The 15,841-nt window shown below is 38.6% G+C and overlaps 1 protein-coding gene across 3 annotated transcripts in view; it reads right to left on the bottom strand.

The window, feature by feature from the left end:
- SGO1 (shugoshin 1) overlaps positions 1-15,841 on the bottom strand; it is a 35,699-nt gene that overhangs the window by 4,399 nt on the left and 15,459 nt on the right. For 2 of the 3 annotated variants that reach the window (XM_032238238.1, XM_032238239.1), the window contains 6 exons: positions 6,554-6,616; positions 5,948-6,091; positions 5,670-5,866; positions 5,400-5,501; positions 4,572-4,639; positions 3,478-3,632 (listed from right to left, as the gene is read on the bottom strand). In XM_032238238.1, coding sequence (XP_032094129.1) covers positions 3,478-3,632; positions 4,572-4,639; positions 5,400-5,501; positions 5,670-5,866; positions 5,948-6,083 — 658 coding nt within the window. In that variant the 5' untranslated portion in view covers positions 6,084-6,091; positions 6,554-6,616. Of the gene's footprint in view, positions 1-3,477; positions 3,633-4,571; positions 4,640-5,399; positions 5,502-5,669; positions 5,867-5,947; positions 6,107-6,553; positions 6,617-15,841 lie in introns of all 3 variants that reach the window. The other variant, XM_032238240.1, reaches the window with a different exon arrangement.

Raw genomic sequence — 15,841 nt, forward strand, 5'->3', positions numbered from 1 at the left:
CAATTGTGACTGTCCCCATTGCTACCAGTAACGGAACTTTATCAATAGCTTAGACATCATTCTAAGCCATTCAGGCTTGGTTCTTCCCAATCCTGAACAATGTTCCCTCTACTTTTTTTTCAGTGTGAGCAGAAAAGTATAGTGTTTGAGCGGCACATTTTCATGCCTGAGCACCTGAATTTTTTTCACAGATGTCACCTAAGACAACAACGAAATCAGTATTATTTGAAACTCAAAGTTATGTTTATTCAAGGTGCCCGCTTAATTAAAAGTGTTATATAAGTATCACTTAACAACGGTCCTGCTTAGCAACCAAAACGTTGGTTCAGAAAGTCTGGCATTTGAAGCACGCAAGTCTTAAAGCTGTTGTTACAAGATCCTTGCACCTCTAACCCTTTAGAAAGAAAAATCCCAGGGGTCTTCAAACCTGACAGCTTTAAGACTTGTGGACTTCAACTCTCAGAATTCCTCCTCCAGTCATGTTGGCTCAGAAACTCTGGCACTGAAGCATGCAAGTGTTAAAGCTGTCAAGTTACAAGATCCTTGCACCCATAACCCTTTAGGAAAAAAAAACCTCAGGGGTCTTCAAACCTGACAGCTTTAAGACTTGTGGACTTCAACTCCCAGAATTCCTCCTCCAGTCATGTTGCGGCAACATCATCTGTGTGGATCTGCTCCATCTTCGGTTTTTTCACTGGGGGCAGGGCTGCCTCTGAAGATGCCAACGAGCCCCCCGCCGCCACTAGAATAACTGCTGCCGCTGCCTCCTCATCCTCCAACAGCACCACCACATTTGCTGCCCAGCGCTGCAGCTGAGGTGAAGCAGCCAAAGCTCCCGCTGGCGCCCCCGCCCATGGCAGCGGCGGCGGTGCCTCCTCCTCCGCTCAGAACACCTCAGCTGGGCAGGGGTGCTGGCGGGAGCTTTGGCGGCTTCACCTCAGCCGCAGCGTCGGGTGGCAAATCCGGCAGTGCTGTTGGAGGAGGAGACAGCAAATATTCTGGTGGCGGCAGGGGCTTTGAGGGTTTATTTCAGCCGCAGCGCCAGGCGCAAGTGGCTAGGATTGGTCACCCACCCTCCCCGGGCTTGCTTTGCTGAACACAGGGGCGACTGATGCTAGTTTGAGCGGCCGCAGCCGGCACAAACTACTGTCAGTCGCTCCGTGCTCATCAAAACAAGTCTGGGGAGGTCCTTTGTGGGCGGCCAGTTCTAGCTGCCTGCAAAGGACTTCCCCACGTTTGCTTTGCTGAACACAGGGCAACTGACGGTAATGAGCGGCACAGCCGGCGCCTAGGAGGTCCTAGGAGGCCAGCTGTGCCGCGTAAACTCCTGCCACTGTCCCCGCGCTAACCCTAGATTTTGTGAGGCCCCTGCACGGCAGTTAGAAACTGCTGCGTGGGGTTTTCTTGCCACGTGTGCGGCCGTGCAACCGCGCACCTTAGAGAGAACAGTGGTCCTTAGCCCTGATTCTTCCAAGGCATGTCCCTTTCAACACCCTCCAATTGATTATATTCTCTCTCATCTCTGCCCTTTTGGCTATCCTGCACCCTACCCTGCTGAATGGCCAGGAGCCACAGATCAGTGTGGCTCTGGGGCTGCTTGCCCTGTTGCAGCTCAAGGTGTTATTGACACACTGCAACTCTGGGGTTATAAGAAGCCCAAGTTGCAGTATGGTGCAAAATCCCAGCCAATGAGCATAAAATTGCAGTCAACTTGGGAAACCTCAAACAACCCAGCAGCATGGCAAAAAATTACAGCTGCCCTGGGAAGCTTCAGCTGCCCTCAAAAAAAATCCCAGCCAATCATCCTGGCCATCCTGCATTCTGAGGCCCTGACATCCCAGCTGAACTTTGTTGTCTTCTTGCTCCCATTGCTGATGAAGTGTACCTGCTCTGGCTCTTTGCGAAGCAGTGCTGGCCATATGAAGTCATCTTCCCCAGGCCTAACAAAGAAATTGAACTTCAGTGGTCTGGGAAAGAAAGCCTTCAGGTCCAGGCTGGGCATGCTTGGTCAGCAACAGGGACAAGAAGATGGCAAAGGTCAACTAGGGTAGCAGAAACTCAAAAGGGCATAGATGGAGTGCAGATATTCAGTGGGGAGAGATGAAGCAACTCTCCAATCATAAGTGGGTGAACTGCCTAGTGCCCAAATTTTGATTACATGACTTGATGGTACAACAGCTGTAACTTCCAGGGCTACAATTGTCCCTCATTGTCCCTATTCAAAGCCACCCTAGCTTTGAATTGTTGTTGAACAAAATTATTCTATGTTGAGGATATATTGTAGTGGTTAAGATATCAGGCTAAAAGTGGGAGCCTGAGTTTTAACCTGTTTTAGGCACAAATCCATGTGAGTAACATTGAGCCAATCACTCCCCCACAACCTACTTAACAGGCAATGGCAAACCATTTCAGAAAATCTTGTCAAGAAAACTGCAGGGACTAGTCCAGGCAGTCACGAGTCAATACTGACCTGAAGGCACCAAAACAAACAAACAAACAAACAAATAAATGTTTAAAAATGCAGCATTCTAATACATTCAAGTCTGACTTCACAATTTGAACTGTGTAAGATACTTTAATAGCATCTAAAACCTGTAAATTATCAATTGAAATAGATTTGAAAAATTTTAAACCTACATTCAATTATTTTTTAAAAAATGGATATAAGTAATTTGCAATAAGGAGTTGGAATAGTCCATACTGATAAACCAGTAAAGCTCTTAAAGAATGTTAAGCATATTTTTTTAGATTAATTGAGTCTTAATTCCACAAACAATTACTATTTAAATATTTACTGGACACTGTAGAGATCAGTTATCAAATTCTTTATCTTGGAAAAATAAAATGATTGTGGGTACATATACCTATTATATGGGTTTGTTCTGCTATGTTCCCAGTTTAACATTCAGATAATTTTGAGAAACGTATTAATGTGACTTCTGTACTATATACCAAAACTTTGGAATGTATGAACTCATGAACTATGGATTAATCAATCACTGGGCCTAGCAAAAACATTTTGTAATTATTTAAAGAGTACACTAGATTAATTATATGTATTTGCTTTCTACTTTTAATCTGGCCCTCTTCTGATGAAAGACTGATTGATATTATTTTGTTTAATAATGTATTGTTTAATACAATTTAATGCTGTATTAAAAAAAAACCTGAGCTTGTTGTAAGTATATAAACCCTTCATACTGAAAATACAATAGATACATTTCATACTCGGGACTGACATTTTACTTTTCTAGAATCCTAGTAGCTATTTTTTATGTACTGGAACTATATATTTTACTTTCCTTCATTTGCATAATACAATAGACTTTTTAAAATATGAGTTTCAAAAATTATAGTTTGAGAGCTTTTTAAGAACAATTCCTAATTAAGCAGGCAAATGATTAATCTGCAATATGCATAAATCAATAGTTAAAGTTTTTGCCTCACTTTTAAAAACTAAATTTTAGGATAGCTCACCTGTATCTGTGTGAGACACTGAAGCTGTATTCTCAATGTCATCACAGAAATTTAAGTGACAATCTGAATAATAATAAAGTTTTTCCACTTTATCTTGTATTTCATTTGCATCTTCTTTACCTACTTCTACAGCAAGAATGTGCCTTAGAAGTGCCCTATGAAAGATAGATTAGATAGCTTTAAATATCTAGGTTAAAACAGACAGTTACACTGGAGAACCATACATTAAATTTCTTAATCTTTCTAAAACTGCTTCTTAAATTAAACTTGAATTAATATTTCAAATGTAATATCTTTTAAGAACATATATTTAAAAAGGTGAAATAAAAGAAGTGTTATTTATCAAATGTAACTTATACTGTATTTTAACGCAAAAAAATCTCTAATCAAACTTCAAATATTATATTGTCTTGTAAAATCAAATGGTTCATAATCTCTGATGATTTTTTGTAACACTTAAATAATATAATATAATGCTTTGTTATTTCTGCCCCAGGATAATAAAATTAAACTACTAATCCTATTCTATTAATTAATACAAAACTCATAAGTTTCCTTATATTAAATAAATTGAAAACAGCCAAACACCTCAAATCTATTTCGAAATATACTTGCCTTGTAGAATTTATTTTTTACATTTTGTCAGGGCCTGAATATTTCTGCTTAGTCTACTCATCTAGTGAAAGGACAGAGAATGCCTGCTAAAAGTCCTCAACTATTAAGTTATGAAAGGAAAACCCTAACCCTACCCCTGCTCACAAAGCAGGTGTTCCTTGTCCTGATCCCTTTCTCTGGATCAGCTTGTTCTCATACATCACACCTCACCTTTGCTAAAGTTGTTACTCTCTTGGAGGTTGTTAACAACTTGAACATTAAAAAAGATCTTTAGGGCTTGAGTGACAGGATAGTAATATAATTATATTTTTTATTATACTTTTATATTATGTTGGTGTGAATCCACTGTGTTAACTGGTATCAATTGGTTTTATACACTGCTTAAATTAGGCTTGATTGAAGCACTTCATGCATTCTTAAAACAGATTTTAAAAACCAATTATTTTGTTTAAACATCCAAATTTATGAAGTATACTTACAAAGAATCAGGCTTCTTTAAACTTCCAGAAGCACATTCCTCAGGTTTGGAGTTACACTGAATTGTATTCTAAAGAAATTAAAGATACATTGGAAATTATTGGGTATCCCTAACTGAGTCAGATAAAATATTTGAAAAATATGCCTAAACATGGGTTCCAAAAGCAGTTTGTAGATCAATTTACTGTGAAAGGTCAGTAAGAATTCTACCAGTGAAAGGTCAGTAAGACGAATTAAAACTATAGTAGGTCATTATAAAAAATAGAAACTCCCTGTGTAATTCAAATCTTACAAAACATTAATCAAGACTTGTGTTTTTAACATGAATTAATGTCTACAGCTAACGACACTGAATTTCTATTTATGTTGATCATACACCTTCATTAAGAGTTTGCTTTTCAACTCGTTACTAGCTGTAGCATCAGACAATAATATTAAAAATAAATCCCATATTATCAAATCTCATTTTAATGCTATCACTTTACTTTTGCAAAAAATAGGTGTAAAAAATAGGAAGAGAACACTTGAGCTTTATAGAAGAAAACAGGAGTGTTATCCTATTTGAAGTCCAAAAGGATTTAAGAAATTAAATATAAACATATCAATCTGTTATTGCAACTTATCCAATATGGTTTTGCAACATTCAATGACAGAATAGGACATTTGGAGTTTTCGCAAAGTAATTCAGTAATACTTGAATCTCATTTCACATTTGAGACAATGTTTAGATCCTAATAAGTCAAGAACTTTGATTTATATAAATATTTTTCCAGTAGCCTGGACTGATGTATAAATTACAAATGTACATACAAACAGAATAAAAAACTTACAAAATTAGCAGAAGAGACATTTAATGGATCAAGAATATTTGCTGCACTGAGTAGATCTTGAACAACTTTAGAAATAATCTTCTTCACTACCATGAATCCATTCTAATTCAAAACAAAATAAAATAGGTATAAAAGGCATCTCATAGTAAAGTTCAATGAGCTTCTTTAAACATAAAAGTAAAAATAAGTTAATTAAAACAATATGATAGCAAAATAATTTTAAAATTATTATTTATAATTTATTTTCTGAAACCATATTAAAACAAATACCTCAGCATGTTGTTTTTCTTGCTGTAACTTAAGCTTTCTTTGTAAGTCAAAATTCTGAAACTTCAAGCTCTGATACTCTTTCTTTAAACACAATATGATATCGTGTGCTTCCCTCATTTTACTCCTCTCTTCTTCTAAAGCCAAAGCTAAAGCACGATTGTTTGCTTGGACGTTTTTCAACTGTGCCACAGAATTATCTAGAAAAGATAGATAATTGTAACTTCAAAAATTCTATTTTTGGAGGGGGGGGAGAGAAAAAAGAATATTAAAATACTTACCTGCAATTTTACTTTTAATAGGTAAAACTTGGTTTGCTTTACCCAGCCTTGCCCATTTTTTATTTCTCTTTTCTTTCATTCGTTCTTTTATATCTTCCAAACTATCCTTAAATGACTTTTTCAAAGCTTTCGCCATATTTCATTCTAAAAATACACAAACTGTTGTATTCAGATATATTTAAAATTTTACCACTTTAAAAATAATTTATAATTACTACATTTTAGAACAATGAAGAGTTTTATACTTGAGAAAAAATAACACATTTAGCATTTTAAAATAGACTTAATGTAAAAGTTAAATTTGAAAAAATACTATACAAATGGATATGAATTTACAGAATTAGATATTTTGGTATCTGTATCAAGATCAAGGAGATGCTTAAAATAAAGCATTTATTAATAAGCAATAAAAACATTTGCCCTCTTGTAAAGTTGTTGTTGTTTCTATAAAAAAGCAGTTTAGACACCAACTGCATTCTGTTCCCTATGGCTTATTTCATTTGAAAGATGAAAAATCCATTTTAGTTTTATTTATGAATTGTTAATAGTTAATAATGTTATTTTACCCTTATGATATTTGTATTATTGGAATATTTCATTTCTTACCAGATCTAATTCTGAGCTGGGATCAAGAAAACAGCCAATTGCATAAAGTCCCTTGTTCTTCACCTAAAGATGGTGACAGCAAGCTGTTAGGTGTGAAGCTGCAAAGAACCCTTCTTCCAGCACAGGTTATATACACCATGATTAGCCCCTCCTTTACAATGCCACCCCTTTACCCATTCAACCAATTCTACCCTCATCATTCCATATAAGGAACGTCTTCCTCCCATGCCAGGGCCTCTAAATTTTCTGAGAATAATTTATCTAATGAGAAGCTATCCTTGAAATGTACACCTTATCTCCCTTCCCTGGGTAAGCTACTTTCAAGGCCTATGAACAGTAAAAAGTAAGGCTAGCAAATCTTAAGGAAAACAAAATGAGACAGGGTTTCTGAGCTTTGATAAAAATGCTCAAAAATTCACAAATGAAATATAATATAAACACTAAAATATTATAACAATTTCCTTTTATTGTACAATACATTTTTTCTTAAATTTTACAGCACACTTAAATTTCAATGGCTGTATTTAGCATCAAGCTTATGATACATTATAGTCCATTCAGATTGATTTTCATTAGTAAAGATTTAAAAGCAGTAGCAAGTTGATAAAGTAAAACCTTGACACCAACAAAAATCTATAGCAAAACTGCAGCTATCCTATTGCAGTAACTGTCTTATCTAGGTCATATCCAAGATCATGTTGTTCTAAATGGTCTCTTAAGATTTCTGTCTCCTTTGAGTAATAAGAAAATACAAAGAAAGCAAATGTTCATCCAATGTAGTGTCTAAATCATGCAAAAACTCTGAATATGGCCTTGCAAAACCATGACTTTCAGTTAAGAAACAATTTGGTTTTCTAGGCCACAGGTTGACTGAATCTTCTCTTTGTCACTATTCAGGATCAATTTAGATTGTTGAGAATGGTTTCTTATATTAGCACTTTAAACATCACACACACACACACACACCTATCACCAGATCTTCCCAAATATTTTCTCCTCCTTCAAATGTATAACATGATGGAGGGCTTTCAGACAGATAAGCAATCAAAACTTAGATGTGTTTCTTTTATGCACTTCTAATATCAGTGAGATCATGGAAAACAACTCTATAATTAAACATCCATACTTACCTTCTGCAATGTACATGTGATATAACAATAGTATTTTAAAAACATTATGTTCCTTTCCTATAACTCAAACATGAAGTTTTCTAAAAAGAAATCAAAGATAAAAAGAAGCATTCTAGAATACAGCTTCCTTAAAATTACAGACACAAATCCTAGCTATAAATTGGAAGCCTATCTGAGGTCATCTTTTACCATTTTAATTATCTTGAAGTGATATTGATATATAAATTAAAACAAATACAAACCCCCAAGGTCTAGAATCAAATTCTAGACAGCTTCCTTAAAATTACAGACACAAATCCTAGCTATAAATTGGAAGCCTATCTGAGGTCATCTTTTACCATTTTAATTATCTTGAAGTGATATTGATATATAAATTAAAACAAATACAAACCCCCAAGGTCTAGAATCAAATTATTGATTTAATACCAGCCTAAATGCTTTTGCTATTAATGCCATCAGTTAAGATGATGATGATGATGATGATGTGTGTGTGTGTATGTGTGTGTGTGTATGTGTGTGTGTGTGTGTATGTATGTGTGTATGTATGTATGTATGTATGTATGTATGTATGTATGTAAAAGGTAAAGGTTTCCCCTGTCCAGTTGTGTCCAACTCTAGAGAGTGGTACTCATCTCCATTTCTTAACCAAGGGAGACAGCATGGTCCGAAGACACTTTCCTTGGTCATGTGGCCAGCATGACTATACACAGAGGTGCACTTAACGCTGTTACCTTCCCACTAAATGCTATTACCTTTCCACCCAAAGTATCCTCAACTTTACAAATTGAAGTATTCATCAAGTAATAATTATGATGCCATGTTACCTCTTAGATAACAGTACAAGAAAACTATTAAGTGCATAAAGTCTCATTTGTTCCCTTTCTCGTTATATTTAAAGATAAACAAAAACCCACTTCTTTTCTGGCACTCATTTGTAGGACTATTGTAGAAATGTAGATTATCCTTGGACACCCATATACCTGCCTCCACAGGGGAAAAATATTACAGCCAATTATTTATGCCTGAAATGGACTAATGGACTAGAGCAGTGGTCCCCAACCTTTTTATCGCCGCGGACCAGTCAGCCTTTGATAATTTTACCGTGGCCCGCTGAGCGCGCGCAGGGGTAGGGGGGCGTTGTTCCCTCTCTTCCCTGGAGCCTTTGCGCACGGCCCAGGAGCTTTTGCGCACGGCCCAGGAGCCTTTGCGCTGCAGCGAACATCAGAAGCCCAAAGCAGCATATATAAGTCTAATAAATAAATATTGTGCCATTTTTTCCTGCAACAACAGTGAGATTGGTTCATCTGAGAGCAAATGACCAAAATTACCCAGTGGACTTTTAGGTAAGGGACACCATTGATGGGGGGAGGGGGGGTTGATTTAAAAAAATTGTTTCACTTAACAAATGTGGCAAGAAAAATTGTAAAATGGGGCAAAACTCAATCAATTTCTCACTTAACAACATCCATTTTGGGCTCAATTGTGGTCGTGCATTGAGGACTACCTGCACTTACCTTCAGTGTTACTTCATTCTACTGTAGCATTAAATTTCATATAGAACAAGCTTGTTCTTTCAGAATTGTGGAATTGTTATATAACTGTCTACCTTTAGAAAAGTTTCTCTTGAGTTAAACTCAGCTCCTATAATTTTATTGATGTGTCGTAATTTTCTTAGCAGTAGTATGAAAATTGTCATTGTTGCTTTTGGACAATTTTTAATATTTTACTATTAAATATACAGTACTGAGATTCCCAGGTGGGTTCCCCTCCAATTATTAGCCAGGTTCAACCCTGCTCATCTTTTTGAGAGCAGGCAAAAACAGCCAGGTTACATCCCTACAAATTGAAAGCTCTCTCTCTCTATCTCTCCCCCCCTTCCTCTCTCTCTGTCACTCTGTGTGTATGTGTGTGTGTGTGTCTATCTCTCACTCACTCACTTAATCACACACTGTGTGTGTCTGTCTCTCCCTCCCTCTCTATCACTCTATCCCTCTCCCCTCCCTTCCTCTCTCTGTCACTCTGTGTGTATATGTATGTGTGTGTGTCTATCTGTTTCTCACTCACTCACTCACTCACTCACTCACTCTGTGTGTGCATCTCCCTCTGTGTCTCTGTCTGTCTGTTTTTCTGTCTGTCTCTCCCTCCTTCCCAACCTGCAGATGGGCTCCGGACCAGTGGAGCCTCTTCCTTCTTTTTAACCAGGTGATCTTTATTAAGGCATAAAAATGAACCTTAATTAGAGGCTCAACAAAAGAAGCTGGAAAGAGATAATGAGATAATGGAGCCAAGAAGCTGAAACCTGGAACTGGAGAAAAACCTTTTCTATCCCCTTACCAGCCCATTCGGGAAGACGATCCCTCCCCCCGTGGATGGGTTCTAGACCAGCGGAGCCTCCCTGGACATCACAGCAGCAGCAGCCCCAAGTGTGCCGATCTCGGCGTTTTTCACATCGGGGCGTGCTGCAAGAGGGAGTGAGTGAAGACCTTTTCTAGCCGGCGCAAAGGATTTCCCCCAACTTGCTTTGCTGAGCAGGGGATTCAGTAGAAAGGAAAGCAACTTCAGAGCTACGGCTGGCGTTGGGCCGGCAAAGGCTTCCCACTGACCTCCCCCCCACCTCCGAGTTCCTGACAGATCGAATTATTTCAGCAACAGCTTCCCCCACCATGGCGCCCAGCCTCCCCCTCGTACGTCACCTCCGCTCCATTCTCCAGCAAGCCTCATGGGGTTTTTTGCCTTTAGGAATAAGAATGTTTAAAAGGCTTTTTTTTTAATTTGAAAAAAAAGATGATGCAGGTTCTGAAAGAGTGAATCTCCGTCGCACTGCTATGCTTTTTCTTCCTCCAAATAATGGTCACTGCTTATTGTAGCGAGTCAGCCTCCTAACTTCAGTCCAGGCTCTGCAACTACCTTCTCTCCCCACCCCCCCCAAACCCACAGAAACAGGAGGGAATCGGTCATTATCATTAGCACTCTCTCCCACGCCTGGCCTCCCCTTCGGAGGTAAGGGGCGGGGAAGAGCAGATCTCCCGGGGACACAAATATTCCCCAAGTGCCACCACCCGCTTCTCGTAGCTCCCCCCACAAAAAACAGAAGAGGAGTGAAATAATGCTACGCTTTGGAAACGCGGATCTCCAATGCCAGGGCCATGCCAGGAGCTTCGGGGGTTCCCTCCAGGCCACCTGCACAGCCAGCAGCCGCATCCACAGGCTCCGTGGAGAAAGGCAGGCCATGGGAAAGGGGAGCAAGTGCGCTCCCTGGCTCCCCGCTCCAATCTCGCCCGCCCAGTTCCCAGACCCTCTCTTTGGAAAGAGTTCTCCAGCAGCCTCTGGCGAGGTGTTTTCCCCGCCCCACTCGGGCGCAAAGCAAATAAAGCAAATAAAATATAAAATGCTGGTTTACCTTTCTCTGCTGCTTCTCTCCCTGGCTGGAGCCAAGAGGAGATCCCTGTCCTAGTCTTCCTGCTGCCCTCGTGGCATGGGCAAAACAGACGGTACTTTGTCCCTTCTGTCTCCCCGTTGCTCAGAAAAGCAACTCCGGGAAGGTCCTTTGGTGGCGGCCCCTGGCCGCTGCAGCGATCATGGCCCCCGGCCGCTGCGCGGCCCGGTGCCAGGTACTCCACGGCCCAGCACCGGTCCGCGGACCGGGGGTTGGGGACCACTGGACTAGAGGACCCACAAAATGATCAACAGGACACCTGTACCTCCACTCCACAATACACTCTGGTGACTGAACAAGAGAGAGCTTATTCAGACCCTGACGCTCAACAAGAATCTCTGAAGTCTTCTATCCCCCAAAGTTATTTAAATGTCACACTGACATTACTTGAAATGTCTATTTTGATTCCCATTTACAACAAGAGAAAAAAGGGCTGATCCTTCAAATTATAAACTAATTAGCTTAATTGACATTGTAGCAAAATTGTATGACAAGTATTTTTTTATATAAGATTGAGAAATGGGTAATGAAAAAGGGCTTGCTTCCTCAAAAGCAAAGTGCTTTTAGATCAGCTCACTCCACTACTGATAACTGCTTCATTTTAAGCCATCTAATAAAAAAACAAAAAAGGTTAAAGGGAGCCAGTAATCTGTTTACAACTTTTATAGATCTCAGTGCAGCATTTGATTTGACAAACAGGGACCTTCTTTGGAAACTTAGGCGCCTGATTATATACCCCAGCATGGAGCATAAGGCAGCTCACTTACCACAATTGCCTGGGTTCTCCAATTCCAGTAATAGAGGTATACAACAAAATGGTTTCGAAGAACAGGATTTCCTAAGCAATATGGTGATGGGCAAGACCCTGGTATCAAGTTCCTTAGGAATGTTTTTAGTAAGAAGGAAGGTTATGGAAAAATATAGGGCTTACTTTGTAATCTTTAGGTTGCAATCTTTAACTGAACTGTGTTACTATGATCCCTGAAGATATATGTATGATGTTGCTCTTAATGACTGATTTATAAGGGGATGTGTTTCCATCCCCATTATATTGATTCAAGAAAATGTATATTTTTCAAAATTGCATAAGAGAGGATCCACTCCAAGCCTAAGTGTGTCCATTTGAAACTTACTTCCAGGTAGTCCTTTTATTTGCAAATTAAAATTTTCTTTTCCTTTCCAGCTATCTGGTGTGGTTTCTAGGACAATTCTAGGCCTTGTCTGGTTCTGCTGAATTGATCCGGAAATATTGCCCAACAACACATACTAGTAAATATAAAGTAAAATGACTGAAAAGTGTATGAATGTCTTTTGATTAAATTTGTGGTTAGATCTCTGGGCTGTCTATCCAACACCACAGCAAATCTATTTATACTATGATCGGAATTTTCCTGGGAGAAAAATGAGGCTGGTAGATCCATGTGCTCCAATACTACTTTGAGTAGAAGGCTGCATGCCTATGAGCCATCACTGAATAAAGTGGAGATGGATGTTTAGGCTAGCATGATGATGACATCAGAAACTCAAAGTTGTTATGTTCAAGGAGTGTCGAAGGAGGGCCAAAGATGATGGGAAGGTCTGTATTCTCAATCATTATCAGGGAGTACCTCTGGAACATCTAAAACAGGTATAAAATCCATTCCTATTATCTGATCATTGGAGCAGGCCTGATAAGATCTCAGCATCTGGGCACCAAGACCAGGAATGTTCAGCTGTGTGCTATTGCTTTCTGGGACCAGAGGGAAAATAGGAAGCAACACATGGCATTGAATGGTAAGTGGGAGGAGTATAGAGCAAGATCTGAGAATGTAGCCGTCTTGGATGCATCATAAAAAATCAGAAAAGATTTGCTGTAATTAAGACCAAAATGGAGCTTTTTGTATGTAAATCTTCAGTTATGACATTCTTTGGAAGATGGCTGTAAAATGAGCTTTCGGAATATTATACCATTTTATAGTAGTCTTTGTTACACGATCTATGAATATAATATTATTGTATTGCCTTTGTTACACATATACAATCTGTGAATTTTTTTTCTTTGGTTCAGTACCATTCCTGCAGGAAGGAGAAGCAATTTCCTGTGGTTCTAATGTCGGCTGAAACTATTATTCAATTGCAATTATTGTTACGTTGGTAGTTGTCTTTGCTGACAAATGACCAAAGGGAATAACTGTGTATGTTGATATGTTTTTGAGTTCTTTTGGTGGGAGAGGGGGAAGAAAGGTGATGTAAAATATATATTCACTGTGCCCACAATACCTTCTAAAGCAGGATTTACTTACGAAATCCATGGAGGACACGTAAAGGCTTCAGCTCCTCCACTTCATTTAGTTAAGCAAGAGCCTGTGAATTCACCATTGCCAAATATTTGAAAAAGGGGGGAAGGGGAAAACGACTGGTGATTAAAGCCTTCTCGCTTTCCCACTTTTGTTACTAACTACTTAAGCCAACAGAATATTCTGTTCTGCTACCTTTAAGGCAGGGTCTCCTCCTGGAATAGAGACCTTTTTACCTTTCTATATTTGTAAACATTGTCAGCCCAATTGCCATAGTTTTGCTAATTTTTTTACATTCCCCAATGAAAAGAAAATGTTAGTAGAATGCAAGTAGAGGATAATTAAAGAATGATTAAGCTGATATCTATGGGACTGAGCTCTGATGCTAAAGGCTGCCTCTAGAAGAAAGAAAAGTTTAAAAGGAAAAGGCCAGCCAAAAGGATTTTGGAGGGGGGAAATCGAAGAAACCCTTTAGATACCAATGGCTGCAATTTGCAATTGTTGCTGCTGGCCTAGAAGCCAGGAGAGGATGATTTCTGCCTTAGGCATGAAAAACTCCTGGGTGACTTTGAGCCAGTCTCTCTTCCTCTCAGCCCAACCCACCTCGCAAGGTTGTTGTGAGAAAAAATTGAAGGAGTTATTAGCTATGTTAGCAGCCTTGCCTTAATTATACTTATTATACTTAATGTTTGTAAGAGGCCCAAAGTTGCCTCTAGATGAGATGGGAGGAACACAAATCAAATAAATAGCAATAGCAATAGCAGTTAGACTTCTATACCGCTTCATAGGGCTTTCAGCCCTCTCTAAGTGGTTTACAGAGTCAGCATATTGCCCCCAACAACAGTCTGGGTCCTCATTTTACCTACCTCGGAAGGATGGAAGGCTGAGTCAACCCTGAGCCGGTGAGATTTGAACAGCCGAACTGCAGAACTGCAGTCAGCTGAAGTAGCCTGCAGTGCTGCATTTAACCACTGTGCCACCTCGGCTCTTTATTTAAATAATAAATAAAGGTAGGATAAAAAATAATAAACTAATAAATACAAAGAAAAGAAGGGGAAAGCGGGGTAAACAATTCCTGATCCCCCCCCCGCCATCAAAATGGAAATATAAGAGAAAGACATGAAATTTTTTAGTAGTTTTAAATGTGAAAATGCTACTTGTTAGACCAACAGAAAAATGTTAATTAAACCTTTTTCTTTTAGCAATGAATTAGGTGGTATTTCCTCCACCCTGAGAAAAACGTTATGAAAATTAACTTGTCCCTCAGAAACCTCAGCCCAGAAATTGAAACCTCCATATTTTGCCTTTGAATATTTATACTGATTATCAGCATGCGTAGACTTTTGTACACAAGGAACCTTGTGAAAATTTTCATACAACTGGAAGTAAAATCCAATATATCCTAAACATATTTATTTTGTTTTTCTTTTCTTTTTTCCTAAACATCAGAATGTAAAAATGCTATTTCTGGAGAAATCAAAGAACAGATAAAGCAGTAAAATAACTCTTTCCCTCTGAAGCACATTTTGATGTCCACGTGCAAGAGGCAAGTTAGCCTGGATAACATTTAAAATAAAAATTACTGAATTAATCCTGATCCAGTCATTAGCATCAATGTTAAAATTAAGCCAGTTGCCTGGCGAGACACACAAGGCCACTCTGGATCAGATAATAGCCTAGGATGTTTTTTTTTAATCTTTTCAAGGCAATTTGCTTCACCCACAACTTGGGCAAAGAGCAAAAGGGGGAGTTGGAACCTTATATTTTATTCTAGGATAGGCAGTCCAATGGCCAGACAGTGCAAGTTCTTTTTTACCTTTAGACATTAAATGGGTTAATAGGAGGAGTTTATTGAATTTTATTTATCTATGAACATGGCACAAGATTAAAAATAGAGAAAAAATAGGGACAATGTTCTAATTGATTTTTTTCCCAACAACTTTTGACTATTCAATCAGTCTAAGCACTGAATAAATTCTTGTGTCAATGCACGTTTTTTTTTTTCTTTCCAGGTTTATACATTTTAATTTTAGAAATAGTATTAAAGAGGTTTTTTTCTGTTAAATTGTACAATGCTGTTTTTATTTAAAAGGAAAAATGAGGTCAGGGTTACCACAACCTCTACTTTTGTTAAATGGAAAACGTATATATAATAGAAAGTTACATATAAAAGTTATCACCATTAAATATTGAAAAAAATAGTAATTTGAGGATCATTATATTTTTGGGACTGGCAGTTGGTAGACTAAGCAATCACATTAGGAGGTCTTTGTCTTCTCTTTGTAAATAGTATTAATGTCCACCGAAGCGCCTACTTTGGTTTTAATATATTAGTGCCTACTTTGGGACACCATAAAAGCAATTGGGGTAGATCTCCATACCTCTAGCTCAGGGCTGTCAAACGTGTGTCGCGCGGGCCAGATGCGTCACTCGCTGGTCATGCCCA

Source organism: Thamnophis elegans, chromosome Z (genome assembly GCF_009769535.1).
Source record: "Thamnophis elegans isolate rThaEle1 chromosome Z, rThaEle1.pri, whole genome shotgun sequence".
Classification (NCBI taxonomy): Eukaryota; Metazoa; Chordata; class Lepidosauria; order Squamata; family Colubridae; genus Thamnophis; species Thamnophis elegans.